The 25,792-nt window shown below is 32.5% G+C and overlaps 1 protein-coding gene across 1 annotated transcript in view; it reads left to right on the forward strand.

The window, feature by feature from the left end:
* LOC106457151 (segmentation protein paired-like) overlaps positions 1-17,730 on the forward strand; it is a 49,367-nt gene extending 31,637 nt beyond the window's left edge. The window contains exons 4-5 of the mRNA XM_013916536.1: positions 3,742-3,943; positions 17,318-17,730. Coding sequence (XP_013771990.1) covers positions 3,742-3,943; positions 17,318-17,730 — 615 coding nt within the window. The remainder of the gene's footprint in view (positions 1-3,741; positions 3,944-17,317) is intronic.
* Positions 17,731-25,792: the final 8,062 nt, after the last annotated feature.

Below are 25,792 nucleotides of genomic sequence, written 5' to 3' on the forward strand. Positions count from 1 at the left end.
CCAACGAATAGTGGGATTGACCGTCACATTATAACGCCCCCACGGCTGAAAGGGCGAGCATGTTTGGTGTGACGGGGATTGTGACCCGCAGATTGCGAGTCGAGTGCCCTAACCACCTGGCTATGTCGGGCGCCAATGGTGGACATGTGAGACATTAATTTATATAATTAGTAGAAGTCAATGGATATAAAAAAGCAACAGTGATTTAAAGCGTTCATTTGTTGTCACTATATTGTTTAAGCAGTAAGGAATCTAGGAAAGTGTAAAAGATGGTGCTACTTTTGCAGTTCTACTCCTAGTACATTAATTGTTTTTATTCGACCAAAGTCGACTGGGCTACTATATTAAGAGTAAAAAGACAGAAAACCCGACATTTTCAGCACAATGAAAGGTAATTTTTTATTATTAGTTACCGCCGACTAGTTTTGACAACACAGTTACCTTCATCAGGGTAAGTGTCTAAGATGGTAATGATGATGATGATAACTGTGTTACTCAAACTAGTCAATTGTAACTAATAATGGATTTTTACATTTTATTGTGCCACAAAAACGCCAGTTTTGTATTTTTGACTCATAAAAGTATTATTTATTTAGATACATTAATTGTAATATATGTTTTATACTGATATGATTGCAATTTAGGGTATGTTATTACACCTTCCATCACCGTATGTATGCAGGGTCATGGAGAAAACTGATAAAAAACAAGTTGAGAAAAAAGACATTGTGAGCATAAACATTTCACTACCTAGTAAGGAAATTTGAGAAAACGGAATCCATTGTTACTGTTAAAAGTCAATTGCACCAGAGGCTGCTGCTAAAGTCATTTCACGAAATTATTTGCATGAACATGCAGTGCCTGTGACATTCTTCATCAGGTGGCCACTCTATAATTAATTGTGCAAACTTGCCTTAAGATAAGTTTTTTTTGCACCCATAAATAATTAAGGTGTGCAGGGAAAGAAACCAGCCGATCCTCAGAGAGATTTCAGTTTCACACTGATTTTCGTAGTGCGTATGAAAGTGAATGTGCATTAGCCGTTAGCATGTTCCACATGCCCTCATGTGAGGTTGTACAGAAATAGTTTTATTACACTATGCCCGTTTTTACATTGTTTCCTCACTTATTTGGTGTACCCATTCTTACACTTTAATTTTAGGTATTTTTTCACTGTTCATGCACTTCTTTTATACAAGATGACATTATCTTATGCATCATTCATTCGTTTTTGTTGATATCTTCTATGTATGTCATCAGTGTTTGTGTGAACCAAAATATTATGGTATATACAAATAATGGTGTGTGTGTGTGAACCAAAATATTATGGTATGTACAAATAATGGTGTGTGTGTGTGAACCAAAATATTATGGTATGTACAAATAATGGTGTGTGTGTGTGTGTGAACCAAAATATTATGGTATGTACAAATAATGGTGTGTGTGTGTGTGTGTGTGAACCATAATATTATGGTATGTACAAATAATGGTGTGGTGTTTGAACCACAATATTATGGTATGTACAGATAATGGTGTGTATGTGTGTGTGTGAACCATAATATTATGGTATGTACAAATAATGGTGTGTGTGTGTGTGGTGTGCATTCTTTTCACTTATGTACATGTGATGGCACAATATAGTATGCAATGTCATTTGAGTGATGTAGTATTAGTTGTAGTTGTGTGTATATACTAAGGGTTGATAAATTAGTTAATTAATTCACTTCACGCTAGCACTATCACGTGGTCCCTGTGCAATTATTATATTTGGTGCACTTATAACTATGGTAAATCTCTTTATTTCACAGCTAGAAGCGTTCGACAATGTGAGTCAGTCAGTGAGATGGAGAAAGTTTTGGTTTTGTGAATTTTTTGTATCTGTTCTATGACTTGTAATTTTGTATGTGGTTTGTTTATCACCTAAGGGTGTCTCTCAAATACGTGTGAAGATATATTATTTGGTTGTTAAAATTGTATATGAATAAATTGTTTGTATTGCATGTATTGTGTGTCTGCCCCATTCCTGCTATTAGTACTGCCATATCTATGATAAGCAAACTCTCCTTGTATTTGGACCTTATATATGGTAGCAACAGCTAATCAATAATATATAATATCTGACTTTACTTTTCATGTCAGTTACTATATGCCTTGCAAATTTTGTTAATTTCTGTTTTTCTTTGTTGCTAAATACTTTAGTCCTCTGGATAAAAAAGACCGATTTCTTGAGTAGGTTCTCTTAGTGTTTCATCATTGATAAATTTGACAATGTTACAGTGACAGAACATTTGACATATTTTCTCTTTCATCTGAAAAGTGAAATCTGTATTGCAAACGTTGGTAAAGGCAGTATGTTTGAATGCAGAAATATACGGAAGTATTTATGGATGTCTGCCGATCAGGCATACGCATTTCTGTCAGGTAAACAGGGTTAATCAGCCGTTAACTTAGTTAAGAATCAGATGTATACATTATGGGTAGCAAACAGAAATATGTCAGGATTTAAGAAGACCTAGCAATTAGGTTGATATAGAACAAAATCCTATAAATAAAACAAATGATTATAACTGAATACAAAATACAACAAATGAATAAATACAGTAACAAAAGTGAAACTAAAGGAAAATAAAGGTAATTTAGAAAATAATATAAGTATTCACGATATAAAAATTATTTTACTGCATTGGCTCGGTGGTCAGCTTGGTGACTCATAACACTAGAATGTGGAGCTTGATTCCAATCGCAGACACAGCCCGGATAGCCCATAAAACATAAAATACGTAAACAAATACAAATGCTCAAATAGTTGTACTTCGAAAAAGAATTATAAAACATGTTAGTATGAAATACTTTGATAATTATGTTGAAAGGAGTACTGGCGAGATCAGTGACCACACTAAAATACATAGACCAACTTCAAGTTTATACACATTTCAGATCAATGAGGTTAATAGAAACAAAATGGAGGACGTTTATATTTTGTTCAGAGTGCTATTGTGTATAAAACAAGATATTACAAAACGTCATTTAAGCATGTTTGACTACTCTAAAAAATACTATAAAAAATAACTGCAATCGAAAAGATGACTAGGAGGTTTTCAGTCAGTAATGATAAAAAAATACTTTCTTAACAAATTGGAAAGTTCTCTAAAAAATATGAAAAATTCTTGCTTCAGCATAACCACTCCATAATAAAGACAGTTTTAACTTTTTTGTCAAATAGTATTTATAGGTTATTTTGCACATTAGGAAAGAACAAGTTATTTCGAAATCATAACTGTGGTAGTCAAATACAAAAAAAAAATTTAACGCAACATTTTCATTTTATGGAATACGTTTCTATTCCCAATGTTCGTATCATGCACGACATCAGTAGTGAAACTCGAGGAATGCTTTAGAAAACTGTAGAAAAAGATTGTAAGACGTATAAAATATCCAAAGAAACGTAGGACAAATTTGAAACATACGTATATAACAAAAATTTGTTTATTTGCTACATTTTGAGCGTACCAGCAAATCCTGACTAAGGGCTTATACCTCAAATGTAACAAATAAAACTAGTTTTTGTTATAGACGAGTGTTTAAACTTTTTACAGTATTTTTTGAATAGCAAGTTACATTGTTTAATCTTAATTTCGTTTTTGGAGATCTTACTGTAAAAACTTGTGTATTTCTTACTAGGAAAAATTATTTTTCATAGATTTATCTACTCTTCCTTCTTGTTGGATCATTTTAATTTAGGTGTGGTTCCAGAATAGAAGGGCCAAGTGGAGGAAATATGAAAGGTCTGGAGGTCAAACTTTGCTTGGAAGTACAGGCCAGTTTCAAGCAAGAAGTGAAGGAATTGTGATTGAATCTCGGTCTGATCATAATGTGCTAATCTTCAACCCTGGATGCACTGCAGCTACCGAATCACAGTCCGAATTCAAAGAAGACACAAATGGTAAGAATCTAGTTTTAAGACAGGGATTAGATAAACAGGAAACATTTGATCATTCAAGTTTTTTAATCTACTGCAATCACAGTGTTTAACACATCGAGAAATATTATAATGATAGCTCAGTACAAGAAGAGTAAAATCATCTGTGCTAAATTCCCAGACTCATCCCGGTTGGGGACCTGACATATACTGGTGATAAGAGCGCTTGACTCGCAATTTGCGGGTTGAGGGTTCGAATCCCTTCACCGCGCGTGCTTGTTCATCCAACCGTAAGGAGTTATAATGTGATGATCAATCCCACTTTTCGTTGATACAAGAGTAGCTAAGGAGTTGACGGTGGTTGTTTTTGACTAACTGCATTTCATCTAGTCTATCACTTCTAAATTAGGGACAGCTAGCTCAGATAGCCCATGAGTAGCTTTGCGCAAAACTCAAAAAAACAAACAAATAGAAGGCAGTCCCTTTACATATAATTATGAAATATATAATAATAGAAAATACATAACAAAGCTTTCTTTAAAAAATTTAAATAAAACTTTTGAGCAAATTAAATGTTTAATTTTGTTTTACTTGCTTTCGTAATTGTTTCATCATGATAATCGCTGTTGGTGTTACTAGATATTTGGAAAAATTAATCATACATGTTCTTTTTTCACTTTTATTCATAGTTTATAGCTTCTTTTCATGAGACATATTTTATGGTATCGCTATATTTGTTGTGGAACAATCTGTTTGTTAAATACACCAGCTTTAAGCATAGTGGTGGAGAGCATTGAAGTTTATAAAGATTATAAATGTTATGTAATTAATTCGAAAACGAATGCTCATAACAGCAAAGGATATTACAAATGATCGAGGGTAGGTTGAGGGCTTGTTGAGTGGCAGGTACCAGAAGACGACACGTGTGTCGACCTCAGGCAATATGGGAGGGGATTGAGACGATGATGTCATTGTTTTACAAAGAACCAGAGGATGCGTTACTAGGGGCACGTTATTAGGCCATCATACCAGAGAGCGTATTGTTAGGGCCACAAAGTGGCACCAGAGGACGTCTTGGTATAATGAGCACATAGTTAGCTTGTGAGCAAACCACCAGAGGGTGACAATGTGTCATCAACTTTATAGCAACAATGAAAGTGTGAAAATTAATAACATCGTGTTTACAGTTTTCCCTTATAACTAAAACATTAAATACGTTTTACTAAGGCAGATGGTGTTACTAGACTGATTTTGTTACTAAAGATAGTGTTTGTATAGGCGGATAGTGTTACTAGGCTGATTGTGCTACTCAGGTTTTATAGGTGGATGGTCTTCTGTGCGTATTGTGTGAGTCTTACATAGGCAGATGTTGTTTCTATAAGGGGCAGTGTTACTAAACTTCCATTAAACTGCATACAGATTTCAAGTTGTTCAACTTATGTTTATATTTTTCATTTATATATTTAACTGTATTGCATGTGTTTCTATAGGAGAATAGTGTTACTAAGGTTCTATAAATGGATGGTGCTACTAAAGTCAATGTTAGTATAATTTGTAGGATCATCAATTAATCAATATTATTTTACTTTATCTGCCTAGCATATTTTTCACAATTATCCACCGCTTTATGTATAAAACACTTCACTAATTCATTACTCCTAAAACTTTTCCTTCCATATTTAACTTTCATGGTCATATTTTTTGCTGTTTCTAGAGCTGGATAGTGTTACTATCATATTGAACTTACTGATATAAGTAAAACACTCTGCTATCTTAATTTTATTAACCTTGTAGTTTTCTCTTACATACGTTTTACAAAGGCTGACAGTGTTTCTATAGGAGAATAGTGTTACTAAGATTCTATAAGCTGATGGTGCTACTAAGATTCTATTGGTGAATGGTTTTACTAGGCCTATTGTGTGTGTGTGTTTTACAAGGGCAAACAATGTTGCTATACTTCCATTATATTGCATAAAGATTTCAACTTGTCTCAAGATATTTTTATAGTTTTCATTATTATGTGTGTTTTACAAAGGCAATAGTGTTATTAAGTGTATTGTGTTTCAAAGGTTGTACAGGCAGATGGTTTTATTAGACATATTGTGTGTGTTTTACAAAGATGGATGGTGTTTCTATAGGTGGATATTCCCATAGGATTGCATACAGATCTCAACTTGTCTCATCTTATGTTTATATCTTTCATTTATATACTTATCTGTATTACATGGTTTTCTATAAGCGGATATGTCACTAACATGTTTAACTTACTGCTGAAAAGTTTTTAACATACCTAATATTTTGTTTTCATAAATATTGAATGAGACAGCCGATTGTGTGTTTACGATTTAGTACACATTTTATATATATAGTAGTTAGTATAGTTTTCGCTTCCGTAATTGATTTGTATAACATAATTTTTACAATTATCATCCTGAAAAGGAAGTTTATTTAATTATCTAAATATGATGCAATAATTTAGCATACAGAATTACAGTTTCATTTGTGTGGCCTGATGGATGAAATATACCATTTCTCTACCCATATAATTATGATTTTATTGTGTATAACAGTTTTGGGCAAAATATTTCATTTCACACATACTACTTTATAGTTTTCACATGAATATGTTTTACAACTACTGTCAGTGCTTCTATGGGCATACTATGATATTATTACAAGGTTTTATTATGGATAGTGTTTCTTTAGGGGAATAGTGTTACTAAGGTCAGTGTTTCTATAATTCAGTAAGATGTCAACATATCTGCCATTTTGCTTTGACAAGTAAAACCCTTATTTCAACGAGACAACTATTATCCATTATTTGAATGAAACATTTTATTATAGCCAATAATGTATCTTACATACTTTTACAATGATGAGCCTGAAAGAGATGATTGTTTATAACTGATGTTTAGCTTTATAAGTTAATTTTTTCAGTTGAAGCTTAAAGGATCTATATAAATAACTATGTTTATTCATTACCAGAAAACTATATTATTACCATTCTGTAGATATTTTCAGAAATCTTTGTCTACAGTTCGTTTTTTGCTGATTAAAACTATTTCCATATAGGCTAAAAGCTCGATAAACTCTGTTTATCAAAAATGATTATATGCCACTCTATGCAAGTAATATTCTAACCACTTTTTCTGGTATATGTTTTCCATTTAAATACTTAATGATGAGTGTCACACACACATACAAATGATGTGGGCTATTTTAACATATTACTGACACATCCAAGCTGATGGCAAGTTGAGATACTTGACCCCTTGTACGAAACCAAGTGTTACGTTTGCCTAAGGCTAAAACAAGTAATGCTTTTATTTCTACAAAACTGACAGACAAACCAGAAATTATATTTCCATATCTTTCAAAACTACACTTTATGTACCCCATAACATTTAAACTTATTAATTTACCAAAGCATTAAATACATTTTTTACAAATAAACATAGTATATAACTGAAAAAAAAGAGTTGACAATCATAATCATAAAAAGACCTTTAGTTATAAATCAAGTGATCATTCTTCGAGTATTTCGAAACAGATATTATTTCATTTCGATTTTGAAACTCTTATGGTAACGTGAATTATCTTTTCACTTAAAAAATTATACAAATCATCAGTTACAAATAAATGTTCTGTGTGAAACTCTAAATGAGACTGTTGTCACACACACACATTGAAACATTTATTCACAAAACTAAGTAAAATCGCATCACAAATAGTAGATTATAAATTTAATGTTCACCATACTTTACTTTAACTAGTGATTGTCAGCTTTTGTGCGTCACTGAATTTAAAAGTCGGTTATTATAGTTTACTGGTTCTTTCACTTTACATTATGATACAAAACATTAAATATGGAATCACAATACTCTATTTCTCAATATTTGAAAGGACATGTACATTTCAGTTGCTGTGCAATTCTTGTATACCTTATATTCAATTAAACTCAATGAACTGATTATTTATGTTTCTAACAAATGTGTATAACCATCTAATACAAGACTCCATATGGATATGTTGTCATAAATGTATGTAAGTAGAATCACAAACTCTAAATAAGACTGATGTCACACATACTGAAACATTTATTCATAAAACTAAGTGAAATCTGAGACTTAACAAGCATCATAGATTTTGAAACAATGTTTCAGTAACATATGATATATTATCTTTTACAAATAACACCAAATTTTATTATTCATTTTGTCAGTTACAATCAGTATTCAATCTCAAATGTAACATATTTTGAACAAGTACACTCAAATCCTGACTAAAAATCAAAGGTTAAATGGTTATGTGTCTAGTTTAACCTTTTATGATAAACTTGAGAGAACATTTGAGTAAATTACTAAAACATAGATCAGACACAGGATTTTACTTATCTAAACGTATGTGAAAATTCATATACATCAAAAACATTAAGAAAGTTGATCTTGCTAAAAAATATATATAAATCTTAAAAGATCAGACAAACAATAAATTAATGTGTATGTTTGTTGTAAATATTAGAAGTGAGAAACTTTTTCATCAGTAACGGTGACATGTATGGTCATAGCTTTCTCTTTTTCTCAAGAGGTGATGGTCCTTTAAATTACAATTGTTTAAACAAAATAATTTTCTTCAGAAAAAGAATACCCACCGTTTTCACTATGTTCAGGATGAATTCTCATTCGAAACACATTATGTCTAATCTGTATAGTAATAATTGGGAAATATCTAAATGTTCAATCAAATGACTGCATAAATAAAACACATCTCTATAAACGAAACAAATAGGACACTCACCACAATGATTTGTACAGAGATGATGATCACATGATTGTACATTTTGAAAATATTCACCACAAAGTTTACATTCATAACCCATGACTGTAAGTATGTTGTACATTAATTTTACACACACACATATATGTATATATGTATAATCTTGAACAAAGGAACTCTCCAAGATGTTGTACCGAAGGGAAAGACTTTGAGAGCAATCTTTGTTCACTACTTGAGAAATAACCTTTTCTATTGTCATGCAATATTTGAACGTAGTGAAAACAAGAACTAATATATTTTGTTTGAAATATAACAAGACAGAACTCTGACTGTAACTATAACAATTACATTCGTCTCGCATAGATATTGAGAATCTATCAGAGAATGTGTTAAATACGGTGATGTTACACCACTCATTCATTGGAAAAATAAGTACCGTGAATACCACAGTCGATGTTTTCAATACAGTGACATACTTATTATGTAAGCAAAATGGTACTTTTCATTAAATGTATTTCTTCACATTTTTATCACGCAGAACTCAAGCCATGGTTATATTAAGTTGTTTTATCAATCTTTCTTAAAGGTTTTCATATTTGTTTGGCTTTGGCTGTTCATATATATTTTGTGCTATGAAGTATGGCAGTCATGCAAAATGATGAGGTACTTCAGACGCATAGTTTATTCATAATATTTGATATTTTTAACTTGATTGGTTTCCAAGTTTATAATTGGGATAGCTAAGGTTGGGCTGAAGGCAAATGGAATTATAATGATGTATTTGAAGTTATAGATATTCTTAGCTAAAAAGTTGAATTGTTTTTATTTGAAAGAATTTCCCCACTTTTTGGTGCATGTATTATGATTGATGTGCTCCTAAACTGGATATAATAAGTTGCAACCTTCTTCTCGTGCTAGACATTCATTGTCAATGGTTATTCCTCGTTGTGGATTTCAGATTAGTTTTTAAATGCAAATCACGCATACAAAATTGTTTTCCCTATTAAAGATCTTCTCCCCATTCCTTATTGTTCCTGGCTTGTCTACCTTTACACGTGTGGAGACTGTAAGGCCTCCTATATTAGAAAAAATCAAACGCCATTTAAAAGTCAGAGCCTATGAACATATGGGAATTTCCATCAAAATGCAAGAAAAAGTGAGTAACCCTTTGTTTCCTCTATACGCCAACATAGTGAAGAAACATGACATCGACCTATGCTATCAAATTTTTCTATCCTCTGCAAGTCTAATACTATCTGGAATTATTGATTAAAGAAATCCTCCACATCAAACAGCATTGTCCAACACTGAATAACGTGAAGTTTTCATTTAAATTATACATTTTTAATATGTTCATATTACTGATTTTACTTTTTTTGTTGTGTTTTCTTGCTGTAGTTTCTCCTCATGATTACTGTTTTGTGTTTTATTTGTTTAATTATCGTTAAATTTAGAAAATCAGATAAGTTGTACAGTGCACAAATATTTTGTATGCGAGTCCTTCTCTTTGCACAAAACATTACACCTTGTTTTCATATTGCCATACAGTTTATTATTAATGCAATATTGTGGAATATGCTTTTAAATGTTTTGCATTACGCTTTATAATTCAGCCAGGTTTACTTTTTAACCCTCTCAAATTCTATATCAGCCCATACAACAACAAAAATATTCATAATGAGACTGTGCAGACCTAAATATAGTTGTGAATATTTCATTGGTCTCTTTACTATCAAGATATTATTCCACAACATTGCTGAAAGTGTAGGACCATTGCTTTACTGGAAGATTAATTTCCACCTGACCAGCTATGTTCCTTAGGGAATGGTATGATGGATCAAAATGTGCTTGTAGTTGTTAGCAGTCAGGATTACATCAGATTTGTGTAGGTCACAACACCATTGGCCGAGACGCACACATTTGTACTGATCCCCTACCATGCTTTGTATATTTACCATGATACCTTTCCTTTTCACTGTAATGGAACAAACTGTCATTGATTGTTGTCAAAGAAATGAAACCCGGATTCATCTGTAAAGAGCACAGGATACATCTTTGCTTATATCTCTTTTTTGGTCCAATGCTAATTTTCTTAATCTTTGTTTACACCTTCTCAGCAGTAGTTTTTGATCAGCTACACGTCACTGAAAATATTTTGTACAAATATCTGTCTTACTGCTCTCTAGATAACATTTTTATCTTTTCATATCATATCTTGAATAACTATGTTTAATATGTTTGGGAGTTTCTTATAATAAGAAAATTAAAAAACATCTTTCTTATTTTATAGGCTTTTTTATAGAGATTTACACTTTCAAGTATTTTTATTGTCAGTACTAGGCAAAAAAAACAACAACAAAAAAACAGAGCATTACATCCACTTACTTAAAAGTAATAACATACATTGGCTAGTTTTCAATTTTCTCCACACATATCTTAGTAACTGCATAAATAAAAAAACAAATTGTCAGCTTTTTCTCATACCTTAGTACATTTTGACCCACTTTTCCCATTCTAACACTAATTGAAAAACCCATACTAACAAACGAGTGAACTATACCCTATCATACAAGTGATATTTATGGGTTTTCTGCAAACCACAAAGGTGGTTTTCAGCAGTGGCAAAATATATTTTATGTAATGCTCCAAAAATCAGTCGAAAATCAACCAGGCACTTTAGGCAAATTTTAAATATTTTCTACAAATAGAAGAATGATTCTTGGTCTGGTTCTCTTCTGGGACAAAAAATCTGGCTTGTGGAATTAGATTATCAGCCAGAAGTGACAGAAAGATTCACCTAGTAAATTATAGTCGATTACGCTTTCAATATATTAATGCAAACACAAGACATTTACAACAGCACTATTCAAGCAAAAGTGGACAAACTGACCACAACCATTTCAAACTATGGATTGTTACATGGTACCTTCCAGGATTCTAATGAAAGCACCCATTTGCTATTGTAATATCCAATAATAGAAGGTTATGGCACATCTATCATTTGTTTAAATGGTTTATTGTAATGATTGTAGTTTATTTAGGCAAGTACCAAACTACCAGTACGATTGATTTCAAAAGTGGCCGGGCCATTATGATTCCATCCATCTAACGTTGCTCCAGCAGCTTTGTCTTTAAACATACCACCATAACGGCTGTCGGCCACTTTTAGGTCTTCTAGTGAAATTTTCTTCACATGATTAGCTTTTATAGTTTCAGTGATTTAGATGTTCTAAGACTGAAGTTGTTGAAGGAAGAGCAGTGATATAAAGAAAATTGGCAATCTTTAAAAATTGCTTGGAATGAATACTGTATTGATGACAAATCCTAAATATACTGTTGAGAAGATAACACAATCACTGCACTGAAAGCATAAAATCTTGACAGTGATAACAGTAGGTAGAAGCTACCTAACTCAGTTCATGTGAACTGCAACCTTGTGTTCTGAAGAAAATTTCTGTACTTTGGGCAAAAGATTTCCTCTCAAGGCAGTGATGGTTCTCCTCCGGGATGTGTAAGACCAAGCCTAAAGCATCATCTATATCAGATACAACATGAACAGTACCAACATTATTATCGATTTCAGAGCGAATATAATCAAACTCCAGATGCAACTGAACACCTCTTCTGTGTCTTAAAGTATTTTCCTGGAAAATATGAGATCAATTTAAAAAAGTCACAGAAATATTGTATGATAATAATAATATACAATGGTAAAAGTAGAAGTGAAGAATATAGCTACACAATTCAAGGTGTTTGGAAATTAAGACCACTGTCACACCTCATTAATAATTGAATCAGAAAACATCATATTTTTAATGTCGTATCCTATAGGTTTTATCATAATACCTACTAAATACCATATTCAAGCCTATAACGATCGTTGATGGTGCCTTGTGCGAGATGTAAGTTATGCACTCCTCTTCAAAAAGCCCTAATATATCCTTGCCCTCAAAGATGCAAACTCGTGCCACCCACGAGATGGCGCTCTGTGTGGGTGCACTGCTTGCAGTACTCTTGGTATGACCCTAACAATTTTACACCTCTAACTGCTACAAACCTGTGAAATAAAGTCTCACCTTGTATCCAGAATTGGGAAATTTCCAACTGTCATAATTATGAGAAACTCGTTACCACTATTGAGCATATTATAACTACCTGTATTTTTATATGCTTTATATTGGTGCGGCACTTACTGCTTGGATGGATGACACATAATTACAGAGTAAATTATAAGCACTTTAATGTACTCTGGTGCAGTTCATTTGCACGTGATAAAGAGATGGTACATCCGTGGTATTTGCCTGTTGTATCATTTTTCCTTACCACTTATATAATTATGCTAATTATCACACATTCGTCTTGTGTTACAAACAAATAAATGTGTGTTTTACACACTCTTTTGCTTCGTGTTTAGTCTTTTTTTTCTTCAACTCAGTCAGGTAAAAAATTCAGATCAAATATGCAATACTTATTATGCCAGACGGTTTTTAGAGTGGTTACTGCTCATATCAGTATGACACTTTGATACTGACTCTGGGTTTGTGTGTGTTTTGTTATAGCAAAGCCACAACAGGCTATCTGCTGTGTCCACCGAGGGGAATCGAACCCGTGATTTTAGTGTTATAAATGCAAAGACTTACTGCTGTCCCACCGGGTGACCTGACTCTGGGAGCTTAAAACAATTAATTTATTATACCAATATTATGTGTATATGTAAAAAATCTTATCCACCTTATGCACCTCCTTTACCATGTCAGGTATCGTTTCAAGCTTTTCTCGACCCATATATGTCTGATTAGCATAACATTCACGTATATCTAAAGATTTTATATGTTATTTCACTTTAAAAAGTTCAAGCTACTTGTTTGCTTTTGGTTTGTACTCATGAGGTGTTAATAAACATTAATACTCATTTGTAGACACTCAAACAATAAAATATATTTTTCAGTCATGGTAATGCCGTATTCTATATTTTGTGTCTAGTGGATTGTCAGATGAATGGAGAATTACTTTGGGAAAATATTACTAATTAAATTAAAGAACCGCAGCAACCGAACTTACATTTGCATTCAAAAGATTTTTACTTTCTTTACATACATCAGAAAGTTTTGGGATTATTTTATCTCTCATGCTAAGGATTTCAAACACACAATAAAACACATCACCCTCTTAATCAATGACTTTGTGTATCACATATTTTTAAGTTTTTAAGTAATCACAGATCAGTAAACAATTCTCTCTAAAGGGAACAAATCAAATAAGCAGAGAAAATGTAGATAGCAATTATTAGTATGTGAACATGTTGGATTTAATCATGAGTAGTATGTGCTTATTTGACACACATGGGCTACTAAATAACATTTCATGATGTTAGAAAAACATGTAGGTTAAAAAGGACAATAGGGTATCATGTATTTATGTTAAATAGCATTTCAGCTATGCATGGATTACATGTGATTTAGCAATGGTTTATCTCTAGGTGGGACAGCAGCAAGTTTACGAGCATACAACGCTAAAATTCAGGGTTCGATTACCATGAAGTGGATAGAGTGCTGATAGCTAACTATGTAGTTCTGTATAAATAAAACAACACCTAATGGTTAGCCTAAGAAACTGTGTCATTCATCGTGATGTGTTCCAACGAACTTATGTGTTTCTCATGATCATTATTCTTAGCTACACATTATGAACAAATGTTTTTGGTTGAACATGTATTAAACTTGTCCAATTCGATCACTAAAAGCATTTATCTTAGGAATATGACTCATTACGTCATCACTGACGCAAATATAGTTACAGCTGTATTCCAGGTTATCTTCACCGTTAAACCTTATTCTGCATTTTCTAAAAAAACGGTAAGCAACACATAATATTACCATTTCTTTAACATCCGAAAAAATTTAAAATATACCCTTTTCTTGGCATTCAGACTTTCAATTAACACTTTTTACAACGGATAGAGACCTCTCATCATGAAAGACGTTTCATTCATCATAATAATTGCAACTTACAAATTCTGATGTATCCACTTCCTTAATTTGTCATTATGTTAAACAACTCACAATTGCTATACATTTATATTATAATCTTATTTTCATTTATACAACTTTTACATAACATTGTTATTCAAGTAAGCTTGAACTAATTTATGAATGATACTTTTTTGATAAATGTAACAAATTCAATTCTAAACACAAATCAGAGGGTTTCGATAAAGAGATAAATGTAAAAATAATTGCATATCATGGATATTCAGTCTGTCAGGTTTTTCATGTATGGGACGGATTATTTACAGTAAGTGTTTGTGACTTGTTGGCGATAACTTTCAACAATAAACAAACAGCATACAGTCCAGTTGTTTTAAAATAATATATTAAAACAAGTCAAATGTATATACAAATGTTCATTACTCTATTGGTTATCACAGTTCTTTCCAGAGCTTTAAGTAATTGTCTCCTTTCCGTCAAAGTCCACACAGGCTTGTTTAATTACTTTAGAACACAATTAACAAGACGAATTATTCTGCTCTACTCTGTTATTACAATATAATATGTGATAATTTCATATTAAAACTGCCACGATACGTTCTTTATGGCTAAACTCACAATCACATAGTCTAGATCTCTCTCTCTCTTTCTTTCTATTTATCTGTATCCAAATAACTACAAGATGTAGTAAATTCTAACTAAGCATAGAACGTTTTATAGCTTAATTTGATTACTGAGGTGTAAATGATTTTCTAATTACTAACAAATCATTACTAGTAACATCAAAATGTAAAATAGCTTAAAGCTTATGGGAAAATATAGTTAAACGTATCTAAGAGCTGAACAGGTTACTAAAATTGAAATGTGACGATCGTTAATCTTTCAGGAAAAACCTATGTATATATATATTCCAAACATTTGAAGTATGACAATTACCTTAAGTATTGTGGAAGTTATCAATTAGGTTCTTACAGTCAGTCAATTATACTTAATGTTGTTAACAGTATTAGTTGTTGCTAATCTCTTCAACTGATACTTTTTCATTTCTACTTTTAATTGGTCTCTAAGTACTTGTAATTCAAAATAAATCAATTGGAAATATAACTTCTTTATGCTCTATATTCTCAAATTCTTGAAATTTAATTCTAGCTTAAAGCTCTTATTATCTGTATTGATTTTTCTTTTTAAGTAAAAATTCACACACACACACTCCAATATTCTTTTGTTGTTTATTAGTTCATCTATCCGTGAATGGGTGTTGCAACTTTGAAATTTTTATTGACTTCCTGAATCCTGTGAAACCAAGTGTAAATAATTCATTTTTTTTCAACTTTGCAAGCATTGTGAAAGAGATTCCACTAATACATTGAAATTTTCAACCTGAATGACACCCTATCCGACACGTGGGCTAATCGACTAGTTTAAAGATCCCTAGAGCTCAATCATAATCGTCCATTATTTTGAACTATCGCCCAGAGAAGGACCTAACAACATTTAATGGTTAACGTGCTCGGACTGTGAATCAGAGGATTCATGGTCTATATTCCGTAGCCTCAAAAACTTGCGGTCATAGGTGCACTATAAGAGTGATGGTCAAATGTCACTATAAGGTCAGATAATAGTAATTCAAATATTGGTGGTGGGTGCTGATGATTAACTGGCTGCCCTCTAATATATCAGTTCAAAATTAGGGAAGGCTGTGTGCAGAAAGGAAGGTAGCCAGTGAATAGTACTACACAAGGGTCTTACTCGATTTTTGAAACCATACAACAGGATCAATTTCATAACACATCTACTGTTAAAAGTTAATCTGAAAACCGTCACTCTAACTGTTAGGCCAAACCCAGCCCTTGCTATCAGTTATTTCAATAAGATTTTAAGAGATTAACGTTGAAAATGAAGTAATGATTCATTATTTTAGACTTTCTCTCACATTCATTCACTCGTTTGGATACTTATTTTCTGTACCTCACACTTAAGACTTTATACTCGCGTAAGTTTGAGAAGTAGTGTATAAGATATACATCTGTCTCAAAACAATCCTTTTCTAAGTTATAATCAACATATTTGTCAGATTTTATAGCTGGTATTTAGATGTTCCAAACGACTTACGTGCTACATCTGAGTCGTTACATATATTTTAACACCTTATCTTGCTTATATTCTTCGATGTTTGTTACTTGAATCCAGTCTCTTGCTGAAAGTTTTACATATGGTTGATTATATACAGTTGTATAAACGTTACTGCATTAATGTCACTGTAATAGTTTCGTAGAGGTAATGCTTTTACTAACTCAACAGTTTCTAGCATTTCAAGTTGGTAAACTGCTCTAACTTAAAAAATCTATAAAATAATTTATTGTTTTTTCATATCTTAGTCTTAACTTTTCCATCTACAACCAACATATCTTGCTATTTCCAAAGTTTAATTGTTAAGTTTGAGAGTGTAAGAAACAAAACACACAGCTCTTTGTCTCATAATTCTATACTTTTGTTACAATATACAAATTTCTCTGAGCTATTACAATTAATCTTTACATATATATTTTTAATCTGTATACTCAGTATAGGGATTTCTTTTATTCTATTGACGAAGAAACTGATGAAGCTAATTAACTTCTTATTCTTATTTCAGTTAGTTCCACTGAAAATCTAGAATTTAAACCAATTGTTCAACAACAATTAGACTCCAGGGAAGTTTCGTATCCTGATATCACCACCAATATCTGTTTCTCCAACATGGGATCATTGACTTTCCCAAACATTTCAGTGCCCACCACCGACTGGTATACAAGTTTCACACCAGAATCCAACCGTATACAATGCGTAGATGAAGACCATAATGGAACAACCCAAGAAACGGACGTAGTAAAGTTGGCTTTGGCTGCCTCTGAACTTGACACTGAGTATTCATCTCCACTCATCAGCAATGAAGATCAACATATGACATCAAACCGTAACATTCCTATGATTCAGTTGGAATTGTTAAATTCTGATCTTACTTGTGGTATTGAAACTTTCCAGCAAATGCATGATGAAGACGATTAAAACAAAAAATCAAAGAAATATCTTCATCATTAGAATACTTGGCTTGTGCTTTTAAAACTGAGAAACCAATGCCGTTCTGCTTATGAACTCCGAAGAAAATAATATCATGTTTCTTTTTCAAAGATGCGCAAACTCCTTTTACCGATATGATGTGATGATGAAAATATAAATGGTACATGTAGTGGACATTAATGTACTTTTATTCTTTGGAGAGCAAACCAAAACAATTATCTATCGAGAAAATCTTATGTAACTAGAATATACATTTTTGATTAAAAAATAGAATTTTTAGAATAGACTAGCAAATGACCGTGACACAGTGGGAAATATTTTTCACTTTTTTTTTAAATTTCCTGCTGGGAAAATACATCGAAACAATATAATTTATATGTTACTTCTAGAACGAGGCTTGGATCATTTAGTAGTCACATTGATGTGGTTATCGGGTATATATATAACTAATAAAATACACATTATAACTAAAAATGATATTTATGAAAACGTTTTTGCAAAAACATTCTACATTCAAAGACAGAATGGCATAAACGTCATTAACAGTTTTGTCATATACCAACAAATAAAACTCCTGTAAATAATAATGATTCACTTAAAATTACCAAAACTTTGCCAATTGTCCTGATGACTGCAGATGAAGATCAGTTGATCATCTTTCTTAAGTATATTTTAAGACAATATGATGTCAAAAGTGCATAAATTAAAAGGAATGTGGAGGAAAAACCTATAGTTTATGGATTTTCTATTACAAATTTCGAGCCTATTGATTTGAGATGTAATCATTCATTTTTCAGTTAAACTGAAATAATTCACAGGGAAGACATATCCTGATGTTTATCGGCAATATTCTCTAAATAACGTTTACGTACCAACATTTGTTAGGAATTATTCCATCATCACCTGGCTATTTGTTATGAGTTTCAGAGTTATTATAACGATAGTCGAAGAAATAAGAAAATTTTTAATTTATTAAAAATTCTAAATTTAAAAACCATATGAATTCAACTTAAAGATATATATACATACATATATATATAACAAATTCCAGAAACAAATTTATTACTTGCTTGGACTATTGCCGGACATTCAAAACATAATTACAAAACGAACTAATGTTTGAATGTTTTAGATGTAAAATGTTATCACAAAATACTCAAACCAGTTTCAATACAAGCTGTCATTTGTCTTACATATAAAAATCTCTAAGGATATCAATTCTTATCACGTACCAGCAGAAAATTATGTTACACGTTAGTTATAATCAATAAATACATACATTGGCTATACTGCCAATCACTGGATGTTACAAGTACCAGTAACATTGTTAGATTCCCATATACTTAACGATTTTCAGGTATATTTCAAACGTTAATTCACAGTTGCAAACAGTTTAGCTGAAATAAAAATATAACAATGAGTTCCTTGTTTTAGTTTTACTTTTCCAATAAGTAAAACATAAAACTATTTCTAATCGAACACACTTTCGTTCAGCTAAGTGGTTTCTCTTTGCAACTATTCATAATCTAAAATATGAAAGTTCTCCTCCAAGTTAACGCGACTAGATCAAATGTTGCCTGGCTGGGCGTGACCTAATAGATAGTTAGCTGAACTGCTTATCGGAAATCAGAGATTCACGTCTGCCATAAGGTAACACGGTCCCCATTTTCGGCTATGGGTACATAAAAATGACAGTCAATACTGCTATTCAGCTAAGAGTAGTCGTGTAGGCATTGGGTGCTAGTTGTTTGCCTTTCCTCTGGTCAACAGTTCTAGACTACGTCTGAGCATTAGGGTATCTAAATTTAACTATTTAACCCACTTGTCGTATAAGGTGCCTTTCAAATGACTGAAAATATCAAGTATCAAATTCTGCCTAAGTTCAGAAACATCACTGTTTTAACGTCGTCTTCAATATTACATCTCGATGCAGTAAATAATTTCAATTGTTTAAAAAGTATTTGGAACTAAAAATAATAATAAACTACAAATAGATTTGATTTTAAAGACTTTGCACCCCGCATAATGTGGGTTAAAACAATTGTGCATTTATTCTGCGTGGGTTGCGATTGAACAAGAAAAACCCCTAAACTGGCCTAAAGTATTCAGTGAAATAAATACAATGAGTGCGATTTTTGATGTGATATTGGGATGGCATTAGAATCTCATAAGATATCTTACAATTTGTCAGTTAAGAAGGTAAGTTCTTGATAGGCCTTTACAGGCACATAAGGCCCGTGATTTCGAACTCCAGGTCCAATGGCACAAGTGGATGAGAATGGTGACCCACCCTCTTGGGTGAAATGCCAGTTCATCTAAGTTTAACTCCTAATTAACAGCTAGGTACCCATCCTACAGCTGGATAGACTATAACAAGTGGAGTAAATTGTCTTGTTCAAAGATACAATAGTATGGCGCAAGCTTGCCTTGAACTTCTAACCATCCGACTATAAGTTCAAAGTGCGAAGCCACTGAGCCACACTGCTCCTCCAACTGGAATTTATTACATAATGCTCATAAAATATTTATTTGACTCCCCGTGTATTGATATCTACACTACAAGTTTTAGCAGGTCACTTGCAATAATTTGTACTGCAGGTAGAAGGGCAGGAGAGGATAGACTCATGTTACTTAGTATAATGGTCTAAAACGAATTCAAACATTTATTTTTGTTTTGATCGAGAAATATATATTTGAAAATAGCATTTACAAGCAATATACAACGTTTATTGGTTGTGGATGTGGAGTACGTGACATATATACTTACTTGGCTGATCATTCTAGGGTGCCATTTTGTTCTTATGATCTAAACATCTTATAAAATAAGGTGTTTATCCCTGCTTTGTATAAAAAAGTAAAAATAAAAAGCAGCATTTGAAAAACATTATATTACTTTGGAAAAATAAATATTTTGAGGAATTATTTCTTACTTATTAAGCAGGGACTGATCACCAAAAAATCAGAAAAGAAATGAGTTTTCGAAGTAAGTAATGGAAATTGAATTGCGTGGATTGATTTTTATCAATGTTCCATTTCTTTAGCCTCTTACTCAACTAAAGGCACACTTATAAATATCATACCATGAAAACGTATGCCCCAAGTGGAACAGCGGTATGTCTGCGGACTTACAATTTTAGAAACCGGTTTCGATACCCGTGGTGGGCAGAGCACATATAGTCCATTGTATAGCTTTGTGCTTAACTATTAATAAACAAATGAAAACGTATAAGGTACGTTTAATTGTATGGGTTATTTTTTTTCAGTGTTCTATATTTTCACCTCCTGTTCAATTGGAAGCAAGTTTGTGAACCTCATATCATGAAAAGAAATATATGGTAGAAGTAACGAAATAGAATTAAATCGTCGCTTCATAATGTCATTGAATAGCGTTCTATTAAGCTATGTTTTATGTTAAGAGATCTCACTAAACGTTTCTTGCTTTACATTTTCAGCTGAGAACTCAAATACAAACATTTTTTGAGTTATCACTATAAAAAAGAAAAGAAAATTTAGTTGCACTGTAAACATTCATTGGCCGTTTTATAATCTCGTAATATTTGCCGAAAAGAAGAGTATAAAGATAGTATTATTACGAGAGCAAATATGTTAATAACTGTAGAATAATAATGTAACACAATAATGTTTCATATTAATTATATATATATCAAGATTATACTTAACAGCGATGATATAGAGGTAAACGAATTGGCCAAGAAGGGATTCTATTAAATTCCAATTTATGGCCCCTCAGTGGCACAGCGGTATGTCTGAGGACTTACAACGCTAGAATCCGCGTTTCGATACCCGTGGTGGGCAGAGCACAGATAGCCCATAGTGTAGCTTTGTGCTTATTTACAAACAAATAAATAGGCCAATTTACGGTTTTTCGCCTCTTTTCAAATCTGCCATACAAGTATATTGTTACGCCTCCTGTCGTTAGTTAATTTTTCGTATAATTTCTTTCCGAAGAAACTTTACCGATACAAGTCCTTTCTTAAATAAAACTGGTTTATTCTTTCTGAATAGAACTTTGCAATATACTTTCACAGTCGCGCTATAACAAACGCTATAATTCACAACGAACGTCTCACGTGCTCGACTCAACTGTCAACAATTCATTACCTCCTTGCCGTCAGTTCTTACCGATTTATATATATACAAGACTACCGCATATCTAGTAGGCTCTCGAGATTTCAGGAAGGGACGTGAACGTTCGAGAATATGACGTGTTACTAGAGTCACGTGACCTCCGCTGTCGTAACAATATAAAGTAATTGTCATTTCAAAGCTTTAAGACATGTAAATGTGCCTCATATATATGCTATTCGGAAATGTTATATTTCTTATCAATGTCCATAATTCAATGGTTTGAACCTTATAGAGATTTGTAGGGCACGTTAGTTAAGTTTTAAAGAAGATCCAGTGACATTAAACTATAAAATTTCGAATTATTCCTCAGATTTATCAGTTGCTAAAATTTCATTAATGATTGTTTGTTGACGATATTCTGATTGAGATGTACAAACTGATACACAGATTCAAGGGCAATGCCTTGTAGTTAAATTCTCTTCAAGGAAATGATAATAAAGATAAAAATGAATAATATATTTTAGGAGCTCTATTTATTCGCAGAATATTGTCAACGAAGTAGTTTCATAGTTAGTTTATTGCAAGTTATAACACACGGAACATGAACACTATCAAATTCAAAGTAATTGGAGGTAATGACTAAGTGATTCAACTGGTCTGAAAGATTAACGTTTAACAAAATGGATAATTAGCAACGAGTATCTTCCATCCTTGGAATTAACAGTCTCTGCATTTGCGCTATATACTTCGGATCAGGCGGTGAGCAACATTATGGGAAATACTGTCCAATTCCTCGTTCTGAACAACACAACATCTCGCGTGGTTGGTTAATCTTAGACATAGGTAATCTCCAAAAAGGCCTTACAGATGTATTGTAAAATTTAGACTTTTCTCTTGCTAAATCTATGATTTCTATGATAAGGTGATCATGGATTTTCAGAAATAGTGTGCAGTTAAGTTTTAAAGCTGTAACATTGAGAGTATTAATCTCCAAAAGTGTTACCAATAGGTAAAAATTAACTATGGATCACTTTTTTTAAAGACTCAAAGTCAAAAATACGCATTTTACCATTTACTGTCATTACTTTAGCCTAAATTAAACTAGAAACCTAAGTTTCCCCCTTCTCGCTTTGTTATAAAATACAAATATTATGAGATTTATCCCCATGAATCATAGAAATTCAAGCAGTTGTATGATGAATGCACTTTGTTATAAAGTGAGGTGTGAGCTAACATAATTTGAATACACAAAATAGGAAGTTGGGTGAGTATAAGAAAGCGGCAATTCAATCTCCAAAAAATTAAGAGCTTGCAAGAGGATTACAAAATTCTAAGTCATCAGAAACTGAATGGAATAAGTGGGTATAGTCGCTGGTCTCTGGCATATAATATCTTAAGTTGCTAGAAAAGACTAGAGTGAGCAGGTATAGCAGTTGCCTTTTTAAGTTCAGTCAGTAAGAAGATTACAAGACCCCCTATAGTTATGAAACGGTATAATGAGAAATATGGGAATAAGGTGCAAAAAATGCAGCAGTTAAGCGCGTGTTTGGGAAAAGGATATAAAGACAATAGTTCAAACAAGGGAAGAAAGAGAAAAGAAAGAAGAGAAAACAAGGTCAGATATGAGAGACAAACCGATAAACTGAGAGAGATGCAGGAAGAAAGTAATATGTTACGAGCAAGAAACTAAAACCTTATTTTTAAATGTATGTTTTATTGATTACTAATATTAAACAGTAACTGGTTATGCTTACTCTGGTGTGAGTAAGTTCCTAATTGGAATATAGTTACAGCATAATTAAAGTTGATGCATATAAAAAGGAAAAATGGAGTGCAAGTATAGCACAATCGAACATATTCATGGCTTTCAGGACAGAAATTTCATGTGTTAACATGTAGAAGTCAAAGTTTTGATTGATGAAAGACTACTCCATGCAACAGGTTGAGGAAAAATTTGATACTTAAGTAGGAGTTTTCAGGATATTTTTGAAGAGTGTACATGAAATTAGTACTTTTGATGATAGAAGAGGTCAAGATAGAAGGCGCAGTCAAATTGAAAGTGACGCAAAGAAACTCAGGGTATTCTCTTTACGTGATAAATAACAATCTAGTAGAGACCTCTGCAGTGATCTAGATGTAAATGCACCTGTAAGTGGGTTGAATATCAGCCAACAGTGTTAGAAATCTACACAAAATTGATAGCACCCTGAATGATGACAGGCACAAGCAGATTCTTATATATCATGTCATGACCTTAGGAACAAAACATACCGGGCTGGGGAATTTATCTTCCAGTAAGACAGTGATTCCAAACATGCAGGAAATGTGGTGAAACATTTACCTGGAGGCACAAGAGGGATGATGGAACACTCCTTACTATGTCTTGGTCCGCACACAGTCCTGATATGAATATTATTTAGACTGTATGGTCTTATAACAAAATTGAGAAAAACAATTCTACACGAAACCATTTTGCTAAATCATGGGGAATAATATGGGTGTTATTAAACTAGGTGTAAGGAACATTGTTTGGGATTGAGAGAGGTAAGAAAGCAGATGGCTTTTAGTCAATCCCTAAAGAATTATGGGATTACAGCACTCTGAGTCATTAGAAAGTTATTGGAGGAATTGGCTACCTTTTTTAGTTAGCCGATGTAGAAATTGTGGAACCCCCAAAATTATCAAATGGTGTAATCCAATATAAGGAAAGATGTGTTTTTGATGTGCTTGTTGAGAGAGGTATATAAAAGACAGGTGTTTAACAGAAGGAGAAAAAAATGGACCAGAAGATGTAAGAGAGATGGAATAAACCAAAAGAAAGGCGAAATAAAAAGAAATACTACTAATAAAAATAAAACCTAGTTCTGAATCCATGTATTTTTGATTATAGTGATAAAGAGCAGTTTGTTGTGTGTGTGTTAGTATGAGTCAATTCCTCATAGGAATAAGTACAAACTAAATAAACTAGTTGGATAATTAGGTAGAGCGAAGTGCAAGTTTAGCATAGCTGTAACAAAGAGGTGTCAGAAGTGTGGTTTATCAATTTATTAGGAATCGAAAACCAACAACGAAAGAATAATTTGTAGCTGGAACCATGTCAACAAAAGCCAAGAAGGAAAGTCAACTGGATGAAGTAGTGAAGTCGAAAAAAATAGTAAGGTTTCTTTTTGTTCTTATCTTGTCTGTTTTGTTTTTGAAGGTGGTTCAGTTCATTCTAATTGGTTATAATTTGTGTGGTTCATTGTTTAAGAGTAGAGAATTATTGCTAGCAACTTGGCCATATAGCTAAATTCTGTTGGCAGAATAAGAAAATTGTAGAAATGTAATGTGTTGTATTGAGCAGAGTAAAAATTTCAAATAAATATCTAGAAGAAAGTAATGATAAATGGGCAAACTGTAAAGGTGTTGAGGGATACATGTAGTTGGAAAATTCTAATGATAACAGAGTCGGTAAAAGATAATCAACTCACAAGTGATACATTAGATTTAATTGAGTTTAATACCACATGAAAAGAGGCTCAGTATACTTTACAACTAGCTAAAGTCGCATTGAAACTTCAAGATTTTTAAAGTGCGATAGTCGTAAGGGTGGCGGATGGTATACCACATCTGGTTTTGCTATGTGGCAGAAGCTGTTGGTTGCAGAATACACCAGTAGCTGTAGTAATACATAGCCAAAGTAGCCAGGTAACAAATTAGGTTAGATAAAACTGTGAAAAAGACGTAGAAGTTAGTATGGAAATAAATTATCAAGTACAAATATTTATGAACATTTTACTTTTGTTAGAATAGAAAGTATCGATTGAGAACAAATAATCAAATGACATTTTGAAGACGAAAGTTTGGATACATGCCACTGTGAAGCCGTGATAGAAGAATCAGAAGTAACTAAACTCGGACAAATTTCTTATTACTGGTTGGTTTGTTTGTTTTTGAATTTCGCGCAAAGCTACACGAGGGC

The sequence above is a fragment of the Limulus polyphemus genome, unplaced genomic scaffold (genome assembly GCF_000517525.1).
Source record: "Limulus polyphemus unplaced genomic scaffold, Limulus_polyphemus-2.1.2 Scaffold297, whole genome shotgun sequence".
NCBI classification, from domain to species: Eukaryota; Metazoa; Arthropoda; class Merostomata; order Xiphosura; family Limulidae; genus Limulus; species Limulus polyphemus.